At 39.7% G+C, this 25,202-nt stretch overlaps 1 protein-coding gene across 8 annotated transcripts in view; it reads right to left on the bottom strand.

Moving 5' to 3' along the window:
* EGF (epidermal growth factor) overlaps positions 1 to 25,202 on the bottom strand; it is a 150,562-nt gene that overhangs the window by 79,459 nt on the left and 45,901 nt on the right. For 7 of the 8 annotated variants that reach the window (XM_075200586.1, XM_075200592.1, XM_075200601.1 and 4 more), the window contains 3 exons: positions 21,199 to 21,429; positions 15,258 to 15,469; positions 2,959 to 3,081 (listed from right to left, as the gene is read on the bottom strand). In XM_075200586.1, the coding sequence (XP_075056687.1) occupies positions 2,959 to 3,081; positions 15,258 to 15,469; positions 21,199 to 21,429 (566 nt within the window). Of the gene's footprint in view, positions 1 to 2,958; positions 3,082 to 15,257; positions 15,470 to 21,198; positions 21,430 to 23,468; positions 23,578 to 25,202 lie in introns of those variants that run through there. The other variant, XM_075200617.1, reaches the window with a different exon arrangement.

Raw genomic sequence — 25,202 nt, 5'->3', positions numbered from 1 at the left:
GCAGCGCCGTACAATGCACAAACAGTAGACAGTACAGGGTATTACATTACTGAACAGTATACAAAAAATACTGACACTTCAGGAGCTCTAAGCAGGCTAATGCGGTAGAGATGGAACAGAAGAGCTGGTAAGGACACAAGACATCCTAAGGGAGGGTGAACAAAACACAAGTACAGAGGGAGTGAGTTGGCGTATAAAGGAGGGAAGGCAGGGTTAGGTGGAAGGTGGGTAGGCTTTGAGGAAAAGGTGGGTTTTTAGTGACCATTTGAAGGAGCTAAGAGTGGGAGAGAGACGGATGGAGTGTGGCAGGTCATTCCGTTGAAGGGGGGCAGCGCGGGAGAAGTCTTTATGCTACTTACTGCTTAGTGGTTGAACATGTCCAAAAAGTAAATCTTGAATATATTTACTTTGTGTGTGGTTTGTCTTATTTTCTTTCCTTTTGATGTTTAAAAGGCTGACATAGGACCTGCTATCTCTCCAGTCAAACCTGTATATACAGTACACTGTGGCAACATTTACATGTCTGTGTTGTAGCCATCTTTTTGTAGCTTAATCACAAATATTTAAAGGAAAATCAAACTAAATAAACAAGTTGGAGCTTGTAATGCTTTATTAACCTTTGTTGTATTTATATCTCTGCAACAATATGAAGTCTGGTCTTCATTCCGAAGGTAAATTTATAGATTATGTGGAATAAATGAGTGACCTCACCCACACCATGCAAATAATGATGCCACAAAGACAAACAAAAATGGGGTAGGTGTTAACAGGCATCTGGATCTCTTCCATCAGGCCAGAAATATTGAATGACTTCTTCAGATAATGATAATAATGATTTTACAACTAATTCTAGAACTTCGAGAACCTTCCCACACTTTATGATCACGCCACCTCAGGCACTCTTCTCCGTTAACCTTGCTGCTTATGTGCTCCCGGGTGCAAGTTATCTTCTTTAGACACATGCATCTGAATAGGAACTTGCTTTATTATTGCTCCTGATTAGGCAAGCTGCATGTGTGTACATTTTGGGGACATGCCCATGACGTCAATCGAATTCTATTTAAATCACCTTTGCAAATTTCCCAAGCAAAATAATTTGTATATATAATCATCTGAGCCTCGGTTCTCTGCTATGTACCAACGGGGCTTGTTTTAACCATGTTGGCTGATTCTTGGGTTGGTTATCCATTTATGAACTTGTGCTGCCACTGATATCAGATCAGTATTCAAATCCTCTACTTGAGCTGCCCATCTCGGCCTATATCTGACTTTTCTACCATGTGTCAGCAACAGTTTATCGAAACTAGCTTGGGGCTGTGACTCATCGCTTCCCTTCCTGAGGAGTCCACCACACATGTTAGCTTTCGGCAATTGGTAGTGGTATAGCGGGTCCCTTGACAAATAAATATATATATATATATATATATATATATATATATACACACACTCAGTTGCCACTGTATTAGGTACATCTGTACACCTACTTGTTAAAGCAATTATCTAGTCAACTCAGACAATCATGTGACAACAACTCAAGGAATACAAGCATGCAGACATGGTCAACAGGTTCTGTTGTTTATACCAAACACCAGATTGGGAATGAAATGTGATCTAAGTGACTGACTGTAGAAGGATTTTTGGAGAGCAGCAGTTCTATAGGTGAAAATGCCTTAATGAGAGAGGTCATAGGAGACTGGCCAGACTGGATCAAGTTGACAGGATGGCGACTGTAGCTCAAATAACTATATGTTACTACAGTGGTATGCAGATGAGCATCTCTGAATGCAAAGCGTGTCGAACCTTGAAGTGGATGGGTTACAGCAGCAGGAGACTATACTTGGTTCAACTCCTGGAAACTGATGCTACAGTGAGCAGAAGCTCAACAAAACTGGCCAGTTGAACATTAGAAAAATGTTGCCGGGTCAGATGAATCTCGATATTTGCTGTAGACAGATGGGTCAGAATGTGGCGTAAACAACATGTGTCCATGGATCCATCCTGCCTTGTGTCAACGGTGCAGGCTGCTGCTGCTGGTGGTGTAATGCTGTGGGGAATGTTTTCTTGGCACACATTAGGCCCCTTAATACCAATTGATCATTGTTTAGATGCCATAGCCTGAGTACTATTGCTGCCCTCCTTTATGGCCACAATCTGTCCATCGTCTAATAGATACTTCTAGCAGGCTAACGTGCCATATCACAAATCACATATTATCCCAAGCTGGTTCCATGAACATGACAATGAGTTCAGTGCACTCCAATGTCATTCACAGTCACCAGATCTCACTTCAATAGAGAACATTTAGGATGTGGTGGAAAGGGAGATTCGCAGCAGTAATGTGTAGCCGACAAATCTGCACTAACTGCATGATGCTATTAGGTCAATGGAACAGAAACTCTAAGGAATGTTTATAGCACCTTGTTGATTCATGCCATGAATTTAGGTCGTTCTAAAAAAATTGTGTAGTATATGGAAAAATGTACCTTCTACTGTAAATTATTACAGATCTTAGACCTCATCACATTATTCTGTGATCTGTATAAAGGCATTTATATTTTCACAGAAATCCTTTGTAACTTCTAATATCCCTATAATTTACAGTAGAGAGTTCACTGTACCCTACTTAAATAACTATCTACTGTTAATTATGGGGATATTAGAAGTCACCAAGGATAAATGTGACCATATTAAAGCCATCCCACTGAATATATATTTATATATATATATATATATATATATATATATATATATATATATATAAATGTGCCTGTTCTTATGTCTGTACCCGTCTTTCCTCTATGATTCTGATAATATATGTAATGTCCGTGCACCAATGTGAAGACTCATATACACAGTCCGTCAAGCATTCAAAATATTTGGAACCTTCTATATAATGTAATTAATTATGCCTTAGCACTCACACTACTGTATGTTTAATATCAACAAGGTCTATCTCACCTTCACAGTGTTTTCCATCAGCAGTAAGTTGAAAACCTTCCATACATCTGCACTGCTGACTCACTGCATCAGTCTGACACATTCCTGTGCAATAGTCATTGCCAACTGTACACGACTCTGACCCTGGAATAATATAAGGCATAGGAGTAGTTCAATGGCCAAGCCTCTGATCCTGGAAGTAGACAATGTATAGCAGGATTTCAATGTGCATGCCTCTGACCCCAGAATTGTACAATTCAAAAGACTAGTTCAATGTGCTCGCTTCTGACCCCAGAATTATACAATTCATAAGACTAGTTCAATGTGCTCGCTTCTGACCCCAGAATTATACAATTCATAAGACTAGTTCAATGTGCTCGCTTCTGACCCCAGAATTATACAATTCATAAGACTAGTTCAATGTGCTCGCTTCTGACCCCATAATTATACAATTCATAAGACTAGTTCAATGTGCTCGCTTCTGACCCCAGAATTATACAATTCATAAGACTAGTTCAATGTGCTCGCTTCTGACCCCAGAGTTATACAATTCATAAGACTAGTTCAATGTGCTCGCTTCTGACCCCAGAATTATACAATTCATAAGACTAGTTCAATGTGCTCGCTTTTCACCCCAGAATTATATAATTCATAAGACTAGTTCAATGTGCTCGCTTCTGACCCCAGAATTATACAATTCATAAGACTAGTCCAATGTGCTCGCTTCTGACCCGAGAATTATACAATTCATAAGACTAGTTCAATGTGCTCGCTTCTGACCCTAGAATTATACAATTCATAAGACTAGTTCAATGTGCTCGCCTCTGACCCCAGAATTATACAATTCGTAAGACTAGTTCAATGTGCTCACCTCTGACCCCAGAATTATACAATTTATAAGACTAGTTCAATGTGCTCGCCTCTGACCCCAGAATTATGCAATTCATAAGACTAGTTCAATGTGCTCGCCTCTGACCCCAGAATTATACAATTATTAGACTAGTTCAATGTGCTCGCCTCTGACCCCAGAATTATACAATTTATAAGACTAGTTCAATGTGCTCGCCTCTGACCCGAGAATTATACAATTCATAAGACTAGTTCAATGTGCTCGCCTCTGACCCCAGAATTATACAATTATTAGACTAGTTCAATGTGCTCGCTTCTGACCCCAGAATTATACAATTATTAGACTAGTTCAATGTGCTCGCTTCTGACCCCAGAATTATACAATTATTAGACTAGTTCAATGTGCTCGCTTCTGACCCCAGAATTATACAATTATTAGACTAGTTCAATGTGCTCGCTTCTGACCCCAGAATTATACAATTATTAGACTAGTTCAATGTGCTCGCTTCTGACCCCAGAATTATACAATTATTAGACTAGTTGAATGTGCTCGCTTCTGACCCCAGAATTATACAATTATTAGACTAGTTCAATGTGCTTGCCTCTGACCCCAGAATTATACAATTATTAGACTAGTTCAATGTGCTCGCCTCTGACCCCAGAATTATACAATTTATAAGACTAGTTCAATGTGCTCGCCTCTGACCCCAGAATTATGCAATTCATAAGACTAGTTCAATGTGCTCGCCTCTGACCCCAGAATTATACAATTATTAGACTAGTTCAATGTGCTCGCCTCTGACCCCAGAATTATACAATTTATAAGACTAGTTCAATGTGCTCGCCTCTGACCCGAGAATTATACAATTCATAAGACTAGTTCAATGTGCTTGCCTCTGACCCCAGAATTATACAATTATTAGACTAGTTCAATGTGCTCGCTTCTGACCCCAGAATTATACAATTATTAGACTAGTTCAATGTGCTCGCCTCTGACCCCAGAATTATACAATTTATAAGACTAGTTCAATGTGCTCCCCTCTGACCCCAGAATTATACAATTATTAGACTAGTTCAATGTGCTCGCCTCTGACCCCAGAATTATACAATTATTAGACTAGTTCAATGTGCTCGCCTCTGACCCCAGAATTATACAATTTATAAGACTAGTTCAATGTGCTCGCCTCTGACCCCAGAATTATACAATTTATAAGACTAGTTCAATGTGCTCGCCTCTGACCCCGGAATTATTCAATTTATAAGACTAGTTCAATGTGCTCGCCTCTAAACCCAGAATTATACAATTATTAGACTAGTTCAATGTGCTCGTTTCTGACCCCAGAAATATACTATTCATAAGACTAGTTCAATGTGCTCGCTTCTGACCCCAGAATTATACAATTCATAAGACTAGTTCAATGTGCTCGCTTCTGACCCCAGAATTAAACAATTCATAAGACTAGTTCAATGTGCTCGCTTCTGACCCCAGAATTATACAATTCAAAAGACTAGTTCAATGTGCTCACTTCTGACCCCAGAATTATACAATTCATAAGACTAGTTCAATGTGCTCGCCTCTGACCCCAGAATTATACAATTTATAAGACTAGTTCAATGTGCTCGCCTCTGACACCAGAATTATACAATTCGTAAGACTAGTTCAATGTGCTCACCTCTGACCCCAGAATTACACAATTCATAAGACTAGTTCAATGTGCTCGCTTCTGACCCCAGAATTATACAATTATTAGACTAGTTCAATGTGCTCGCCTCTGACCCCAGAATTATACAATTTATAAGACTAGTTCAATGTGCTCGCCTCTGACCCCAGAATTATACAATTCGTAAGACTAGTTCAATGTGCTCACCTCTGACCCCAGAATTATACAATTTATAAGACTAGTTCAATGTGCTCGCCTCTGACCCCAGAATTATGCAATTCATAAGACTAGTTCAATGTGCTCGCCTCTGACCCCAGAATTATACAATTATTAGACTAGTTCAATGTGCTCGCCTCTGACCCCACAATTATACAATTTATAAGACTAGTTCAATGTGCTCGCCTCTGACCCGAGAATTATACAATTCATAAGACTAGTTCAATGTGCTCGCCTCTGACCCCAGAATTATACAATTATTAGACTAGTTAAATGTGCTCGCTTCTGACCCCAGAATTATACAATTATTAGACTAGTTCTATGTGCTCGCTTCTGACCCCAGAATTATACAATTATTAGACTAGTTCAATGTGCTCGCTTCTGACCCCAGAATTATACAATTATTAGACTAGTTCAATGTGCTCGCCTCTGACCCCAGAATTATACAATTTATAAGACTAGTTCAATGTGCTCCCCTCTGACCCCAGAATTATACAATTATTAGACTAGTTCAATGTGCTCGCCTCTGACCCCAGAATTATACAATTATTAGACTAGTTCAATGTGCTCGCCTCTGACCCCAGAATTATACAATTTATAAGACTAGTTCAATGTGCTCGCCTCTGACCCCAGAATTATACAATTTATAAGACTAGTTCAATGTGCTCGCCTCTGACCCCGAAATTATTCAATTTATAAGACTAGTTCAATGTGCTCGCCTCTGGCCCCAGAATTATACAATTATTAGACTAGTTCAATGTGCTCGTTTCTGACTCCAGAAATATACTATTCATAAGACTAGTTCAATGTGCTCGTTTCTGACCCCAGAATTATACAATTCATAAGACTAGTTCAATGTGCTCGCTTCTGACCCCAGAATTATACAATTCATAAGACTAGTTCAATGTGCTCGCTTCTGACCCCAGAATTATACAATTCATAAGACTAGTTCAATATGCTCGCTTCTGACCCCATAATTATACAATTCATAAGACTAGTTCAATGTGCTCGCTTCTGACCCCAGAATTACACAATTCATAAGACTAGTTCAATGTGCTCGCTTCTGACCCCAGAGTTATACAATTCATAAGACTAGTTCAATGTGCTCGCTTCTGACCCCAGAATTATACAATTCATAAGACTAGTTCAATGTGCTCGCTTTTGACCCCAGAATTATATAATTCATAAGACTAGTTCAATGTGCTCGCTTCTGACCCCAGAATTATACAATTCATAAGACTAGTCCAATGTGCTCGCCTCTGACCCCGAAATTATTCAATTTATAAGACTAGTTCAATGTGCTCGCCTCTGGCCCCAGAATTATACAATTATTAGACTAGTTCAATGTGCTCGTTTCTGACTCCAGAAATATACTATTCATAAGACTACTTCAATGTGCTCGTTTCTGACCCCAGAATTATACAATTCATAAGACTAGTTCAATGTGCTCGCTTCTGACCCCAGAATTATACAATTCATAAGATTAGTTCAATGTGCTCGCTTCTGACCCCAGAATTATACAATTCATAAGACTATTTCAATGTGCTCGCCTCTGACCCCAGAATTATACAATTTATAAGACTAGTTCAATGTGCTCGCCTCTGACCCCGGAATTATTCAATTTATAAGACTAGTTCAATGTGCTCGCCTCTAAACCCAGAATTATACAATTATTAGACTAGTTCAATGTGCTCGTTTCTGACCCCAGAAATATACAATTCATAAGACTAGTTCAATGTGCTCGCTTCTGACCCCAGAATTATACAATTCATAAGACTAGTTCAATGTGCTCACTTCTGACCCCAGAATTATACAATTCATAAGACTAGTTCAATGTGCTCGCCTCTGACCCCAGAATTATACAATTATTAGACTAGTTTAATGTGCTCGCCTCTGACCCCAGAATTATACAATTTATAAGACTAGTTCAATGTGCTCGCCTCTGACACCAGAATTATACAATTCGTAAGACTAGTTCAATGTGCTCACCTCTGACCCCAGAATTATACAATTCATAAGACTAGTTCAATGTGCTCGCTTCTGACCCCAGAATTATACAATTATTAGACTAGTTCAATGTGCTCGCCTCTGACCCCAGAATTATACAATTTATAAGACTAGTTCAATGTGCTCGCCTCTGACCCCAGAATTATACAATTCGTAAGACTAGTTCAATGTGCTCACCTCTGACCCCAGAATTATACAATTTATAAGACTAGTTCAATGTGCTCGCCTCTGACCCCAGAATTATGCAATTCATAAGACTAGTTCAATGTGCTCGCCTCTGACCCCAGAATTATACAATTATTAGACTAGTTCAATGTGCTCGCCTCTGACCCCAGAATTATACAATTTATAAGACTAGTTCAATGTGCTCGCCTCTGACCCGAGAATTATACAATTCATAAGACTAGTTCAATGTGCTCGCCTCTGACCCCAGAATTATACAATTATTAGACTAGTTCAATGTGCTCGCTTCTGACCCCAGAATTATACAATTATTAGACTAGTTCAATGTGCTCGCTTCTGACCCCAGAATTATACAATTATTAGACTAGTTCAATGTGCTCCCCTCTGACCCCAGAATTATACAATTATTAGACTAGTTCAATGTGCTCGCCTCTGACCCCAGAATTATACAATTTATAAGACTAGTTCAATGTGCTCCCCTCTGACCCCAGAATTATACAATTATTAGACTAGTTCAATGTGCTCGCCTCTGACCCCAGAATTATACAATTATTAGACTAGTTCAATGTGCTCGCCTCTGACCCCAGAATTATACAATTTATAAGACTAGTTCAATGTGCTCGCCTCTGACCCCAGAATTATACAATTTATAAGACTAGTTCAATGTGCTCGCCTCTGACCACAGAATTATACAATTATTAGACTAGTTCAATGTGCTCGCCTCTGACCCCAGAATTATACAATTTATAAGACTAGTTCAATGTGCTCGCCTCTGACCCCAGAATTATACAATTCGTAAGACTAGTTCAATGTGCTCACCTCTGACCCCAGAATTATACAATTTATAAGACTAGTTCAATGTGCTCGCCTCTGACCCGAGAATTATACAATTCATAAGACTAGTTCAATGTGCTTGCCTCTGACCCCAGAATTATACAATTATTAGACTAGTTCAATGTGCTCGCTTCTGACCCCAGAATTATACAATTATTAGACTAGTTCAATGTGCTCGCCTCTGACCCCAGAATTATACAATTATTAGACTAGTTCAATGTGCTCGTTTCTGACCCCAGAAATATACTATTCATAAGACTAGTTCAATGTGCTCGCCTCTGACCCGAGAATTATACAATTCATAAGACTAGTTCAATGTGCTTACCTCTGACCCCAGAATTATACAATTATTAGACTAGTTCAATGTGCTCGCTTCTGACCCCAGAATTATACAATTATTAGACTAGTTCAATGTGCTCGCCTCTGACCCCAGAATTATACAATTATTAGACTAGTTCAATGTGCTCGCTTCTGACCCCAGAATTATACAATTTATAAGACTAGTTCAATGTGCTCGCCTCTGACCCCAGAATTATACAATTATTAGACTAGTTCAATGTGCTCGTTTCTGACCCCAGAAATATACTATTCATAAGACTAGTTCAATGTGCTTGCTTCTGACCCCAGAATTATACAATTCATAAGACTAGTTCAATGTGCTCGCCTCTGACCCCAGAATTATACAATTCATAAGACTAGTTCAATGTGCTCACTTCTAACCCCAGAATTATACAATTCATAAGACTAGTTCAATGTGCTCGCCTCTGACCCCAGAATTATACAATTATTAGACTAGTTCAATGTGCTCGCCTCTGACCCCAGAATTATACAATTTATAAGACTAGTTCAATGTGCTCGCCTCTGACACCAGAATTATACAATTCATAAGACTAGTTCAATGTGCTCGCTTCTGACCCCAGAATTATACAATTATTAGACTAGTTCAATGTGCTCGCCTCTGACCCCAGAATTATACAATTTATAAGACTAGTTCAATGTGCTCGCCTCTGACCCCAGAATTATACAATTCGTAAGACTAGTTCAATGTGCTCACCTCTGACCCCAGAATTATACAATTTATAAGACTAGTTCAATGTGCTCGCCTCTGACCCCAGAATTATGCAATTCATAAGACTAGTTCAATGTGCTCGCCTCTGACCCCAGAATTATACAATTATTAGACTAGTTCAATGTGCTCGCCTCTGACCCCAGAATTATACAATTTATAAGACTAGTTCAATGTGCTCGCCTCTGACCCGAGAATTATACAATTCATAAGACTAGTTCAATGTGCTCGCCTCTGACCCCAGAATTATACAATTATTAGACTAGTTCAATGTGCTCGCTTCTGACCCCAGAATTATACAATTATTAGACTAGTTCAATGTGCTCGCCTCTGACCCCAGAATTATACAATTTATAAGACTAGTTCAATGTGCTCCCCTCTGACCCCAGAATTATACAATTATTAGACTAGTTCAATGTGCTCGCCTCTGACCCCAGAATTATACAATTATTAGACTAGTTCAATGTGCTCGCCTCTGACCCCAGAATTATACAATTTATAAGACTAGTTCAATGTGCTCGCCTCTGACCCCAGAATTATACAATTTATAAGACTAGTTCAATGTGCTCGCCTCTGACCCCGAAATTATTCAATTTATAAGACTAGTTCAATGTGCTCGCCTCTGGCCCCAGAATTATACAATTATTAGACTAGTTCAATGTGCTCGTTTCTGACTCCAGAAATATACTATTCATAAGACTAGTTCAATGTGCTCGTTTCTGACCCCAGAATTATACAATTCATAAGACTAGTTCAATGTGCTCGCTTCTGACCCCAGAATTATACAATTCATAAGATTAGTTCAATGTGCTCGCTTCTGACCCCAGAATTATACAATTCATAAGACTAGTTCAATGTGCTCGCCTCTGACCCCAGAATTATACAATTATTAGACTAGTTCAATGTGCTCGCCTCTGACCCCAGAATTATACAATTTATAAGACTAGTTCAATGTGCTCGCCTCTGACCCCAGAATTATACAATTCGTAAGACTAGTTCAATGTGCTCACCTCTGACCCCAGAATTATACAATTTATAAGACTAGTTTAATGTGCTCGCCTCTGACCCGAGAATTATACAATTATTAGACTAGTTCAATGTGCTCGCCTCTGACCCCAGAATTATACAATTTATAAGACTAGTTCAATGTGCTCGCCTCTGACCCCAGAATTATACAATTTATAAGACTAGTTTAATGTGCTCGTCTCTGACCCCAGAATTATACAATTATTAGACTAGTTCAATGTGCTCGCCTCTGACCCCAGAATTATACAATTTATAAGACTAGTTCAATGTGCTCGCCTCTGACCCCAGAATTATACAATTCGTAAGACTAGTTCAATGTGCTCACCTCTGACCCCAGAATTATACAATTTATAAGACTAGTTTAATGTGCTCGCCTCTGACCCGAGAATTATACAATTCATAAGACTAGTTCAATGTGCTTGCCTCTGACCCCAGAATTATACAATTATTAGACTAGTTCAATGTGCTCGCTTCTGACCCCAGAACTATACAATTATTAGACTAGTTCAATGTGCTCGCCTCTGACCCCAGAATTATAAAATTATTAGACTAGTTCAATGTGCTCGCTTCTGACCCCAGAATTATACAATTTATAAGACTAGTTCAATGTGCTCGCCTCTGACCCCAGAATTATACAATTATTAGACTAGTTCAATGTGCTCGTTTCTGACCCCAGAAATATACTATTCATAAGACTAGTTCAATGTGCTCGCCTCTGACCCCAGAATTATACAATTCATAAGACTAGTTCAATGTGCTTGCCTCTGACCCCAGAATTATACAATTATTAGACTAGTTCAATGTGCTCGCTTCTGACCCCAGAATTATACAATTATTAGACTAGTTCAATGTGCTCGCTTCTGACCCCAGAATTATACAATTATTAGACTAGTTCAATGTGCTCGCCTCTGACCCCAGAATTATACAATTATTAGACTAGTTCAATGTGCTCGTTTCTGACCCCAGAAATATACTATTCATAAGACTAGTTCAATGTGCTTGCTTCTGACCCCAGAATTATACAATTCATAAGACTAGTTCAATGTGCTCGCCTCTGACCCCAGAATTATACAATTTATAAGACTAGTTCAATGTGCTCGCCTCTGACCCCAGAATTATACAATTCGTAAGACTAGTTCAATGTGCTCACCTCTGACCCCAGAATTATACAATTTATAAGACTAGTTCAATGTGCTCGCCTCTGACCCCAGAATTATGCAATTCATAAGACTAGTTCAATGTGCTCGCCTCTGACCCCAGAATTATACAATTATTAGACTAGTTCAATGTGCTCGCCTCTGACCCCAGAATTATACAATTTATAAGACTAGTTCAATGTGCTCGCCTCTGACCCGAGAATTATACAATTCATAAGACTAGTTCAATGTGCTCGCCTCTGACCCCAGAATTATACAATTATTAGACTAGTTCAATGTGCTCGCTTCTGACCCCAGAATTATACAATTATTAGACTAGTTCAATGTGCTCGCCTCTGACCCCAGAATTATACAATTTATAAGACTAGTTCAATGTGCTCCCCTCTGACCCCAGAATTATACAATTATTAGACTAGTTCAATGTGCTCGCCTCTGACCCCAGAATTATACAATTATTAGACTAGTTCAATGTGCTCGCCTCTGACCCCAGAATTATACAATTTATAAGACTAGTTCAATGTGCTCGCCTCTGACCCCAGAATTATACAATTTATAAGACTAGTTCAATGTGCTCGCCTCTGACCCCGAAATTATTCAATTTATAAGACTAGTTCAATGTGCTCGCCTCTGGCCCCAGAATTATACAATTATTAGACTAGTTCAATGTGCTCGTTTCTGACTCCAGAAATATACTATTCATAAGACTAGTTCAATGTGCTCGTTTCTGACCCCAGAATTATACAATTCATAAGACTAGTTCAATGTGCTCGCTTCTGACCCCAGAATTATACAATTCATAAGATTAGTTCAATGTGCTCGCTTCTGACCCCAGAATTATACAATTCATAAGACTAGTTCAATGTGCTCGCCTCTGACCCCAGAATTATACAATTATTAGACTAGTTCAATGTGCTCGCCTCTGACCCCAGAATTATACAATTTATAAGACTAGTTCAATGTGCTCGCCTCTGACCCCAGAATTATACAATTCGTAAGACTAGTTCAATGTGCTCACCTCTGACCCCAGAATTATACAATTTATAAGACTAGTTTAATGTGCTCGCCTCTGACCCGAGAATTATACAATTATTAGACTAGTTCAATGTGCTCGCCTCTGACCCCAGAATTATACAATTTATAAGACTAGTTCAATGTGCTCGCCTCTGACCCCAGAATTATACAATTTATAAGACTAGTTTAATGTGCTCGTCTCTGACCCCAGAATTATACAATTATTAGACTAGTTCAATGTGCTCGCCTCTGACCCCAGAATTATACAATTTATAAGACTAGTTCAATGTGCTCGCCTCTGACCCCAGAATTATACAATTCGTAAGACTAGTTCAATGTGCTCACCTCTGACCCCAGAATTATACAATTTATAAGACTAGTTTAATGTGCTCGCCTCTGACCCGAGAATTATACAATTCATAAGACTAGTTCAATGTGCTTGCCTCTGACCCCAGAATTATACAATTATTAGACTAGTTCAATGTGCTCGCTTCTGACCCCAGAACTATACAATTATTAGACTAGTTCAATGTGCTCGCCTCTGACCCCAGAATTATAAAATTATTAGACTAGTTCAATGTGCTCGCTTCTGACCCCAGAATTATACAATTTATAAGACTAGTTCAATGTGCTCGCCTCTGACCCCAGAATTATACAATTATTAGACTAGTTCAATGTGCTCGTTTCTGACCCCAGAAATATACTATTCATAAGACTAGTTCAATGTGCTCGCCTCTGACCCCAGAATTATACAATTCATAAGACTAGTTCAATGTGCTTGCCTCTGACCCCAGAATTATACAATTATTAGACTAGTTCAATGTGCTCGCTTCTGACCCCAGAATTATACAATTATTAGACTAGTTCAATGTGCTCGCTTCTGACCCCAGAATTATACAATTATTAGACTAGTTCAATGTGCTCGCCTCTGACCCCAGAATTATACAATTATTAGACTAGTTCAATGTGCTCGTTTCTGACCCCAGAAATATACTATTCATAAGACTAGTTCAATGTGCTTGCTTCTGACCCCAGAATTATACAATTCATAAGACTAGTTCAATGTGCTCGCCTCTGACCCCAGAATTATACAATTCATAAGACTAGTTCAATGTGCTCGCCTCTGACCCCAGAATTATACATGTCATAAGACTAGTTCAATGTGCTCGCTTCTGACACCAGATTTATACAATTCATAAGACTAGTTCAACGTGCTCGCCTCTGACCCCAGAATTATACAATTATTAGACTAGTTCAATGTGTTCGTCTCTGACCCCAGAATTATACTGCTAATTAAATACTGTTTAGTTTAGCATCATATATGTCTTAAATTAACAATTAGATTGATGGGGGTTTGGTATTATATTGATTACTTGTATCTATAGGTAGTAATTATAGAAATGCATTGGTAGAATTACATGTAGAAATCAAATGCAAATGGGGTAAAATGAGGCTTTGATTCCACCACCTCAAAGGAAATGTGAAGAAGTTATTCTGCAACAAACCACGGCATGCCCCTTTAATTGCACCACCTTTATCCCTATAATCTCATTTAAACATCTTGTCCCAGAAGACAAAATCTAATTTTCTTGTAAGCAGATAGCCCCCATTTGGTTATTAATGTCTCTGATATGTCTACTATCTTTTGCTGTTAAACCAGGCAAAATGTTGTACCCTGCAGGCAGTGCTATTTTAATGTGCACACTACGTTCTCGTCACATAAAACTGGGTGCGTTTGCATGAGGTCAGTAAGCGTTACTTACACTACGGGATCTCAGTTTTGCACTTTCTTAAATCTTAATGTGTTTATCTCAAACCAAGCTGCTAGGAATTTGCAATCAATTCATATTCTAATTCATATTCTATACTTATCTAGGATACATTTTCATTTTTTGGGGGGGTTGGATGTGCATATATGATAAAATGAAGATAGAAATACCGGAAACTTTAGTGCATTCTATCCATTAAATTCTAGGCTATAAAACGACAAAGCATAAACATTTTTCAGCAGTGAAGTATGATATTTGTAATCATTACTATTAGCGAACTAGACCAATAGTAAGGTAACATGGACCACTGACACTGGAAGAACTTAAAATAGGTGCAAAATATCATTTTGCTACCGATCTTATATTAAAGGTCAAAAAGAAAGCAAATATCTAATTGGTTGCTATGGGTTACAGTACCATTTGGGTTGTTATCTGTGCACCTGTTTTTAGTAAATGGGATTTAGTTGGTACCGTCTCCTTCACCAAGTTGCAACGGTAATAAATAAAATACATTTCTCAAATTCATAGCATGTCAACTTACCAGACCTGTAAGAGTGATTAGATGCACTGAAGTATATCACTTGAGGGACTACTTTTATATCAGTGATGTCTACAATGGTTGGTTTTAAGGTAATTTTAACAGAATCCTTCCCAGTGTATTTATTTATGCCTCGGATAGAAGCAGATTTCCTTTCTGAATAGTAGATATGATCAGAGAACAGGGAAAGACCCAAAATGCTTTCTCTTGAAGAACTAAGAAATTGAGAGAAAAGATGTATAATTAATCAATTCTAAATGTTATAAAAACTTTAATCAAATATCTGCTTTCTTGGGTACATGGCTGCTGTACTAGTAAAGTTGTGCATGGCAGGATTATGGAAAGTATGCTTAATCCAATGATGGGTCCAACAGGTGGCTGGGTAAATCCACAATGGACCAGTCCCACTTGTGACCAAGTTGACTGTCCAATCATTTATTAACTTTATGCAAAGTGGGAGAAAGGGTTAGACAGGGCAAACTTGGAATCATAGTTATCCAACAGGTGGACATCCATCGCTGGCCTGGTCTAATAACCCGCACAAGGACCATTATACCATGTACAGTACCATGTACAGTACCATGTACAGTGTGGAATACAGGTAAAGGGGTTCAACTGCAATGTACTCTGAATGGCAGTAGTGCAGCAGTTTATGGAGGACTCAAAGAATTGATTGTGAGACTATTTAAATATATTATGCTGTCAACCAAAATGTCATATTTTCTAGGTCATCTCCTAAAGGTCAATTTATAGAAACAGTGAGGAAAATCAGTTTTTTTTGTGATATACAGGTCAAATTCCATATCTATTAAAGGCAAATCAATACATTAAACTAGATAAACTATAAATTACCAGTTTTCCAAACCTTGGTAATAAAATGTCCCAATGTCACATAATAACTGAAGTCACTGCTTTCTCAGTGACGTGTATAGAGCAGATGAATCTGTGAAAGATCAATTTAGTGAATCGATCTTGGATATCATGAAACATTTTTTTCATCTATTTCAGATACTTGAGAAAAGTTCAAAACCGAGTCGATAGAAAAAACAGCCTTTTATGTATGTACAAGCATTGAAATGAATGGGCTCATTAATTTCAAGATTTGCACAGGTGTGTTAATAACTCCATTAAAAAGAATGGGCGCATTAAAATGAAAGTGGAAAACTGTTTATGGAATTAGTCTGATATTTGGACACCCTTATGGAGATCTCAGGTCAGTTCCATATGATCCTGCATTTTTTCCATTGCCATGTCCCACAGTGATTAATTGATTTGTTAGCAATTTGATTATGCTTAATAGTGAACACTTGCTACAATTTAAATCATATAATTACAGTAGGAACTTTCAAAATTCAGCATAATTTGTTAACACTTGAATTAACCACTCAGTTAAAGATCTACTGTCAGGCACCGTCCCCGCACTTCTCCTAGGTGTCAGGGATGGACGCCTACATGTTCTCACTGATGGCGCCCCGCTGCCTAGCAACGGGACACACTTCCTGGTTCCGCGTACTTATCCTGTGCATGTATCCGCAGAGCATCGCATTCCATCACATAGCGACTAGAGACTCTCTTTACCTGCTTAGTGGTTGGTTGCGTTCTGACCGCCGAAAACCGCAGCGCCAGTCAAGGTGTACTTCCCTCTTTTTAAACCTTCTTCTGGCTGTATCTAGCGCTAGAGAATTGGTTCACTAGCTCCATCCTTTTGTTCCTATTCCAGCATTGTGTTTTGACTCTGACCTTTGGCTTGATCTCCGGACTACTAGGTGTTATCCCTGGTACCGTACTCGTCTGTTTGTTTCTGACCTCTGGCTTCCCTCTGACTATTCTTTGCATTATCCTTGGGTACTTTGTTCCTGTTCTGATTCTGACCCGGACTGTTCGACTATTCCTGTTCCACACTACCGCACTGGTAACTAACTTGGAGAACCGCGACCTGCGCACCTCATGCAGCCAAGTCCATACCTCCTTCCTGGTGAGTACCGGGGTACATTAGACTCCATGCCTCCTTAGTTGTGTCAATACCCGTCGGTAACACCTCCTGCAGTCCTACCGTGACATCTACTACTATGGAATTAAGGAACATTGAAACCAACCACGACCCACCCCCTATAAAAAGCAGGAACTTTTTGGAATAGCCTTGATGCCTGCAGCATGGTGTTTAAATGTCAGACTTTTCTATAGCTAGCCCATTTGGCTAGTAATGAAAATACTTCATAGATAGAGCTTTTCACATGCATTTCAGTGAGCCCAATCTTTTTAATGGAGTTTCTACATGTAGTAACTACATTGAAATGAATGGGCCCATTGAAATGAATGAAACTATGAACATCACTGGTGACGTCACCCTTTTTAATTCAATGGAAACTACTAAAAATCGCAGCTTTAGAGAGTATGCAATTGGGACAAAGTGATTCCAATCAATTTTTTTACATTTTTCATTAGTATGGTTCTGCTAAATTTTCAAGTTTTAATAGTTATTTTTTCAAAGGCAAACACCCCCCAAAAATGTAGGGAAAGGTCTAAAATGATGTTCTACTCATTACTGTCTGCTTCACTATCCTGTGTAATGAACACAAAATTCTTCAATATATTGATGATCGACAGAACATGTTCTTGTTTGACATGCTGTGTTCAACCATCACATACACTCGAGAACGGAGGGGGGGGGTCACATTTCATTTACTCACTTGTGTTAATTTACAGTTAACGTAAGTGAATAGGTCAGGCAGCAATCAAATTACATTTACTTCACTCCCGACTGGCAGTAGGAAGTGGGTATGGGGTCACACCTATCCCTGTTTCCATGCTTATACTAGCATAAAAGTGTTGGGCTGGTGCCTCTATGGGCAGGTTGCAAAACACAGCATGCCCCATCCACAATTTAGAGACTACTACTTCTGCTCTGAAAAGTACTGGATCTCTCATCTCGGCCTCACTGGACTATGAGGACTGGAGTAATGAACAAGACTTAGACACCTGAAGTTGCAACTTTGTCATCACCATGTTCCCAATACAGTGGACACTGGTTCTTATACTACCAAATAGCAAAACAGTAAAAATAAATAAACGTCCACAGTGTAGTCCAAATGGTAATTCAAATCTTCTATTCTTCTGTCTTTATCCATCGCATTCCAAATGGAGAAACAGCATCCCCTCACTGGCGCTGCCTGTTAGTAAATCAATGCAGGATTGGGGTGTCCACTTTGCCAGCAGCCAATCACAAACAGTTTGTGTTTGTATAGGCAGAATAAGGTTGAATGGATATCTCCTCCTAAATTGAACTATTATGTTCAGCTTCCTATGGATGGTGGGAGTTGTTATTATATCACTCCCAGGTGCCAACAGAAGAGCCCAAGAGCACTGCAGAAGTGTTTTCCGCATCTCCTGTCTGATTTAATAAATAGGAGTGTACCAGGTATTTCACACAGTCTGCCATGCAAACCCTTGAAAATTGGCTCACTCTAACCAGGAGAAGATGGTGTTTTCCCAAGAGAAGTTCTCAATAAATATAGGTAAATATGGGAACATATCCAACAGGGTTAGAAAATATAAAAAAGTAGCATAAAATTGTAAAATGGTGAACACTTTTTCCTTTTCATAGCTGATTGATTTATGGGTATATTTACTAAATTGCGGGTTTAAGAAAGTGGAGATGTTGCCTATAGCAGCCAATCAGATTCTAGTTATCATTTATTTAGTGCGTTCTACAAAATGATAACTAGAATCTGATTGGTTGCTATAGGCAATATCTCCACTTTTAGTGCATTCTACAAAATGATAGCTAGAATCTGATTGTTTGCTATAGGCAATATCTCCACTTTTTCAATCCCGTAGTTTAGTAAATATACCCCTTAGAGTGCTTCAGCAGTAATGCCTGAAGTATTCTCATAGCTGAAGCACTCTGAACTTCTCATGTGCCACAGAAAACAACATTTCTTATGGAGTGCTATGTGTCACTAAACAAGGTGGTGACAGCTAGGCCTGGATTTATATTTTCCACTGTCCTTGGCTATTTTTTAGTGCACCATGGTTCAAGCCCCTACAGTATCCCATCTTTAACAATAAATAAATAAATATTAAATTAATGCAAGTAATTGAAAACTAATTCTACTTAAGTTAAAATGCAAAAATAGGCAAGTATTACATTTGTACAAAATAGAAAACCAATAAAGGCTAGCAAAGTTACCATAGATCTGTGCTTGCGCCTACGCTGTTCCTAGGCTTGGGCCTATGTGGCCTTTCCACTAATCAGGACCTGACAACAGCTTCTGTTTTGGTATATGGGAATATGCACCATTCAAAAATACTAGTGGCAATAGCTTAACACTGCTAGGATTGTGCATTTCATTTTGTTACAGATGGGTTCATAGTTCTCATTTGGACAATGTTAATGAAAACACATAGACCTGAATTTGTTAAATGCTTTTAAAAACAAGTTATTCCACATTATTTATATTTACTGAAATACTCTCTAGTCCAGTGTTTCCCAAACTCAGTCCTTAGGGACCCCTAACAGTGCATGTTTTCCATAGCTCTTTGCTGGAGCACAGGTGTGATCATTACTGACTGACACATTGTAACAGATCCACAGGTGGTATAATTAAAATGTGTCAGTCATTAATGGGTACACCTGTGCTCCAGCAAGGAGATATAGAAAACATGCACTGTTAGGGGTCCATGAGGACTGAGTTTGGGAAACACTGCTCTAGTCATAAAGGATAATAGCGTACAAATTAAAGAACTACAGTTAAAATGATTGTATTTATGAACTCCCATACCCTCAAGTGACAGAATCCTGGGAGTACCAGGTTTCCAGAGAAACTCAGCCCTGCCAGTACTGATAATGGCCATGTGATTAACACAGGAGTTGACACCAATTTTAAATGTACAGTGTACAATGCTTAATGCATTGTTTTCATAACACTGACTGGATGGCTGCTGTGGCTTAGGGGCAGTCGTCTAACATTATTAACACACTCCAGTGTGTTAAGCCCTGCGGAATGGACCACTCAAAAACTAAATTTGGGGAAGGGCCAGGCCATACCACTCCACCTACACCAAACTACCTCCAGTATGGAGGCTTTTCTGAGTATGTGCGTTCTGGCACTTTCTCAGAAGAGGATTCTGTCAACTGGGGGAGTGGGTTAATCGCTGCATTAGTGGTTTTACTTAGCATGATATGTAGTTGAAGATGTGTAATAATAGGCAGGTTCAGACTGACAGTGAAAGAAAAGCACAGTTCCAAACCCTCAATGGTCTCTTGTAACATGTTTAATTCATGATCTGTATTGTATGTTAAATATATTATTTCCAGATCTACAATGGGCGTTTATAACTGGATAAGCCCATATGTAACAGCTAGAAAATAGCAAGCAAAATCCCAAAAAATACTTTAATGAATAAGTCACCTCTTATATTATTTTTTTTGTTGATGCCAATATATTACATTTATACTTGTTGTTTGTGGAGTGTTTGGTAGAGGACGCTGCAGGACAATCAGATTGTCCTAGAAAATCTTTGTCAGTCAAAACTGTCCCGAACAGGATGGCGGGACAAAGCCCTCAAATCGGGGCTGCCCTACCTGAATCGGAACGGTTGGAAGGTGTGCTTACCTGCAATTTGTTCTCGGCATTGCAAAATATTGTACATGTACAAAACTTGAAATGTGGAAACTAGGAGTTAAACCTAACATATTGTTATTCGTGATTATTGACTGTTATAAGCACTTTGCAAATAATGAGCTACATGGTGTTAATGAGTATCTGACTAATGGGAATGTTAAACATTCAGAATATGCTAGATGCAAAAGGATAATCTTCATTTCTGTATGTTATCTTATTATACTTATTACAGTGAATGGATTCTTCAGACGCTTATCTGAAGCCTGTAACACACACCCCAGTTGTTACATAAACAGTATACATAATGTATAAACACTTACTGTCCTAGATGCTTGATTACTCTTGCAGAATCCCCATGGTAAGTGCATGTGCCAATACTGGATTCTGCATCCTCTTGTTTAGACATGACCCAATATATCTTTTTGTCTGTTGTATCCAGCACCAGGGTCTTTAGCTCCCCATTTACTTCAGTAACAGACATCACATTGCTCCCATTCAGACTGGATCTCTGAATAACAGACACTGAACTGCCAGATGTCCAGAACAGAAATCTGAAAATCAGAAACACATCATGTTATTCTTACTATATCATGAGAAGTGTCAGTTTCGAAGCTCTAAAGACAGTGAAATTTGTCTTAAATTACTCTTTTGGGTTGTGTTCCACTGATCAGTGCCAGATTAAAATCCTTATTGGCTTAAAACTGTATTGTATTTCAAATTCAGTATTCCATAATAAGCAAGCAAACTAGTGGATACATTTATCAAAGAGTCACAGCGCTCTTAGTAAAATCGAAAGGAACAAACAAAATCGGTTTTTTTCCGGCAACACCTTATAGGTTCTACTTTGCGCTCTGTCAGCAATTATTTTGTCTTTATAATTCTCTATAGCTAATTAACATGATTAAAAAAGTAACGCAAATGATGATCACAAACATGCGGATATGGTTGGCCAGTTGCCTCTCTTGAACAAACTGACCAACCATTGAGTATTTTGTGGACCCATGCTAAATTACCAAAGCCTGGTCCAGTCAGATGTGATGCAGTATGACAGCAAACTCTGGTCGGTGTGTGCCATTGGTCAATCTGGAGGTTGTGGGAGGCATTCCAGCATCCAACTTCATTTTGTGGTCTGAGTCTTGGACTTGGAAGACCCATTTCTGTACAATCTGACTCTTGGGGCTAGATTTACTAAAAGGCGTTTTGATGAAACCACCAGTTTTCGCTTGTTTCAAACCGCCGGATTTGCTAAAGGCACACCACCAGTTAAAAGCCTGAAATCCACAGTTTTACAAACCACCAATTTACAAATCGTCATTCCAATTTTAAATTTGATCAAATACAAACAGTCAGATTTACTAAGTTGCTGTTTGACAAACCGCCAGAAAAACAGCCAGGAAAAAGCGGTGGTAGTGAGAGGCGAGATTACTCAAACTGTCTGCGGATTGAGCTATATTGCCATTTACATACAACATAAGAGGAAACACCATTGACATATAAATTATGGGGGTAATCCTTATTCATTGATATAATTAACTTATAGAGGCAAATTTTATTTTTCATTATATTAAGGGGACACTTATTGTTTTTTATTATGGGGAAATATGAATATACATTTATGTTAACTGTTAATATATAACAAATGGAAAAAACAAATAACAAAGCATAAAAGACATTAATAATTCTACATAGGGAAACATTTTGCTCTGTATTAACATCAGTGGAGATCATTCCGTTTCATCAACCAAGATTCCATAGACTCCAATTGAATAGACCCCCTCTAGTGATCAAACTTTTACTTTCATTTTTAAACACCTCAACTATGGAATTCCATTTTTCAATCAATAACTTGCAAATATCTGCCTACTCATGCTCCCTATTCCTTCCTACTCAGCTCTGCAGGGCTTGTACTTCCGTACAAAGATGTCAAATAGTGCTCAGCTTGAAAGTTCTGCTGCCAGTCATGTGAAATGCAAAAGGGCTGTCAGCAGCTTCAAAGGAAGAATGGGCAAGCTTAAGGATCTGAGCAACTTTGTCAAGGGCCAAATTGTGATGGCTAGACGACTGGGTCAGAGCATCTCCAAAATGGCAGGTCGTATGGGTGTTCCCAGTATGCAGTGGTTAGTATCTACCAAAAGTGATCCAAGGAAGGACAACTACCGACAGGGTCATGGGCGCCCAAGTCTCATTGATGGGCGTGTAGCACAAATTACTGAAAAAGTGAAAGCTGGCTATGACAAAAAGGTTTCAGAACACAGTGCATCGCAACTTGCTGCATATGGGGTTGCGTAACCGCAGACAGGACATAGTGCCCAAGCTGTCCCAAGTTGACCGTGGAAGCACCTACAATGGGCACGTGAGTGCCACAACTGGACCATGAATCAATGGAAGAAGGTGGTCTGATCTAATGAATCACATTTTCTTTTACATCATGTGGATGGCCGGGAGCGTGTGAGTCATTTACCTGGGGAAGAGATGGAACCAGGATGCACTATGGGAAGAAGGCAAGGACAATGTGATGCTTTGGAAAATGTTCTGCTGGGAAACCTTGGGTCCTGACATTCATGTGGATGTTACAACACGTACCACCTACCTAAACATTGTTGCAGACCAAGTACACCCCTTCATGGCAACAGTATTCCCTGATGGCAGTGGCCTCTTTCAGCAGGATAATGCACCATGTCACACTGCAAAACATGTTCAGAAATGGTTTGAAGAACATAACAGAGTTCAAGGTGTTGAATTGGCCTCCAAATTCCCCAGATTTCAAACCGATCGAGCATCTGTGGGATGTGCTGGAAAAACAAGTCCAATTTAGCAATTTACAGGGCTTAAAGAATCTTCTGCCAACATCTTGGTGCCAGATACCACAGGACACCTTCAGAGGTCTTGTGGAGTCCATGCCCCGATAGGTCAGAGCTGTTTTGATGGCACAAGATGGACCTACACAAGGTGGTTTTAATGTTGTGGCTAATCAAAGGATTTTGGTTACATATAGCCCACCTAACCATAAACTTCATGGATGACTATATCTAGCATAGGCTGTTACATCACAGCCCAAGGCCACAAACCTAGCGGGTTATAAACATAGAGGAGCAGCAGCCGGCAGCTTCACAAGTGTGAGGGTGTTCGTGGCACTTTCTGGAGGTGGCGGGGGGCAAAACTAGCTATAAATCCTATACACTGCTTTACGGATGCGTATTTATTTGCCGACGGTTACTGGGAGTCCAGTCCGCAGGAGGGGTGGGACATGTGGACATACTTGCACCCAGTGCACAAAATGCACACTTCATCACACCTGCGGCGTGGCTAGCGTTTGACGAGGCATTCAGGGTAAAAATACGATGGCTTCGCAAGCCTCCTGCTGGGTTATCGGGACCGGGTGGCATGGTTGAGGGTGTCCCATTATTGGCTGGGGTGTTGGTGCCCCGGACACAAGGTGGCGCCGTCAGCCAGGACGAGTTAGGGTTGGTGTTCCTTTCTCAAGGTGGGCTGTTGTTCTCCTTTCATCAGACCTAGTTGCCCACATGGAGTGGCGTGCAGGTTTTTCCCCACTTGCCTCATATGGGTAGGAGGATGCCCCGCAAAGTCTCGTGATAAGGCAGTCAGAGGTGGGGGGCAGGTACTTAGGCCTCCTATGACCCTGCAGAAGGCAGGATCACTGGTTAATGTGGTTAGATAGAGACGATGCCTCGATTGCTGCCCACTCCAGTGTGTAGCAGAGGGGTCTGGTCAAGACGGTTGCGGTAGTAAACCTGAAATCTGCTAGTTTATTTCCCAAGGTTTTAGCGGACAAATTTCGCAGGGAGATTGCGTTGGTGCATATGTGCGGCCCCTTTTCAAATCCCTAATTTACCGGGGCTTGGTGTTTTTCATGGTAGGGGAAGTTCCTAAGCAGGCGGCTGGAAAGTTCGGGGGGATACAGCACCCGTTATGGCACATGGTGCAACATTAAATGTTGCTATCCCTGAGTAGTTCAGCAGTGTGGTGAACCAATCATTGAAGCTGCGCTACGTTGGGAGGGGATAGGCAATGGGTATTATGGGGACTAATGCTTACCTATGGGATATGCAGTCTCCTGCGCGTTTCTTTGAGTGTGTCAGATCCTTTACTACACCAGTGCGGCTGTGTGGGCACAGGCTTTCATGGCATTGCACATTGCTTGAACGATTTTCTGGGCAAGGGGCCCGGTATGGGCCCAGTATGCAAAGAAATTTTGTTTTAGGTTGGGGTTTGTTTCCATTTATGAGGTATCTCAGTCACGTGCCAGCAGACAGAAGGTTAGACAATATGGCGGTCGTACATGGGCTTCGAGATAGACACGGTC

This window comes from Mixophyes fleayi, chromosome 1 (assembly GCF_038048845.1).
Source record: "Mixophyes fleayi isolate aMixFle1 chromosome 1, aMixFle1.hap1, whole genome shotgun sequence".
Lineage (NCBI taxonomy): Eukaryota > Metazoa > Chordata > Amphibia > Anura > Limnodynastidae > Mixophyes > Mixophyes fleayi.
The sequence above is the reverse complement of the archived record's forward strand: the minus strand, read 5'-3'. Positions and strand labels throughout refer to the sequence as shown.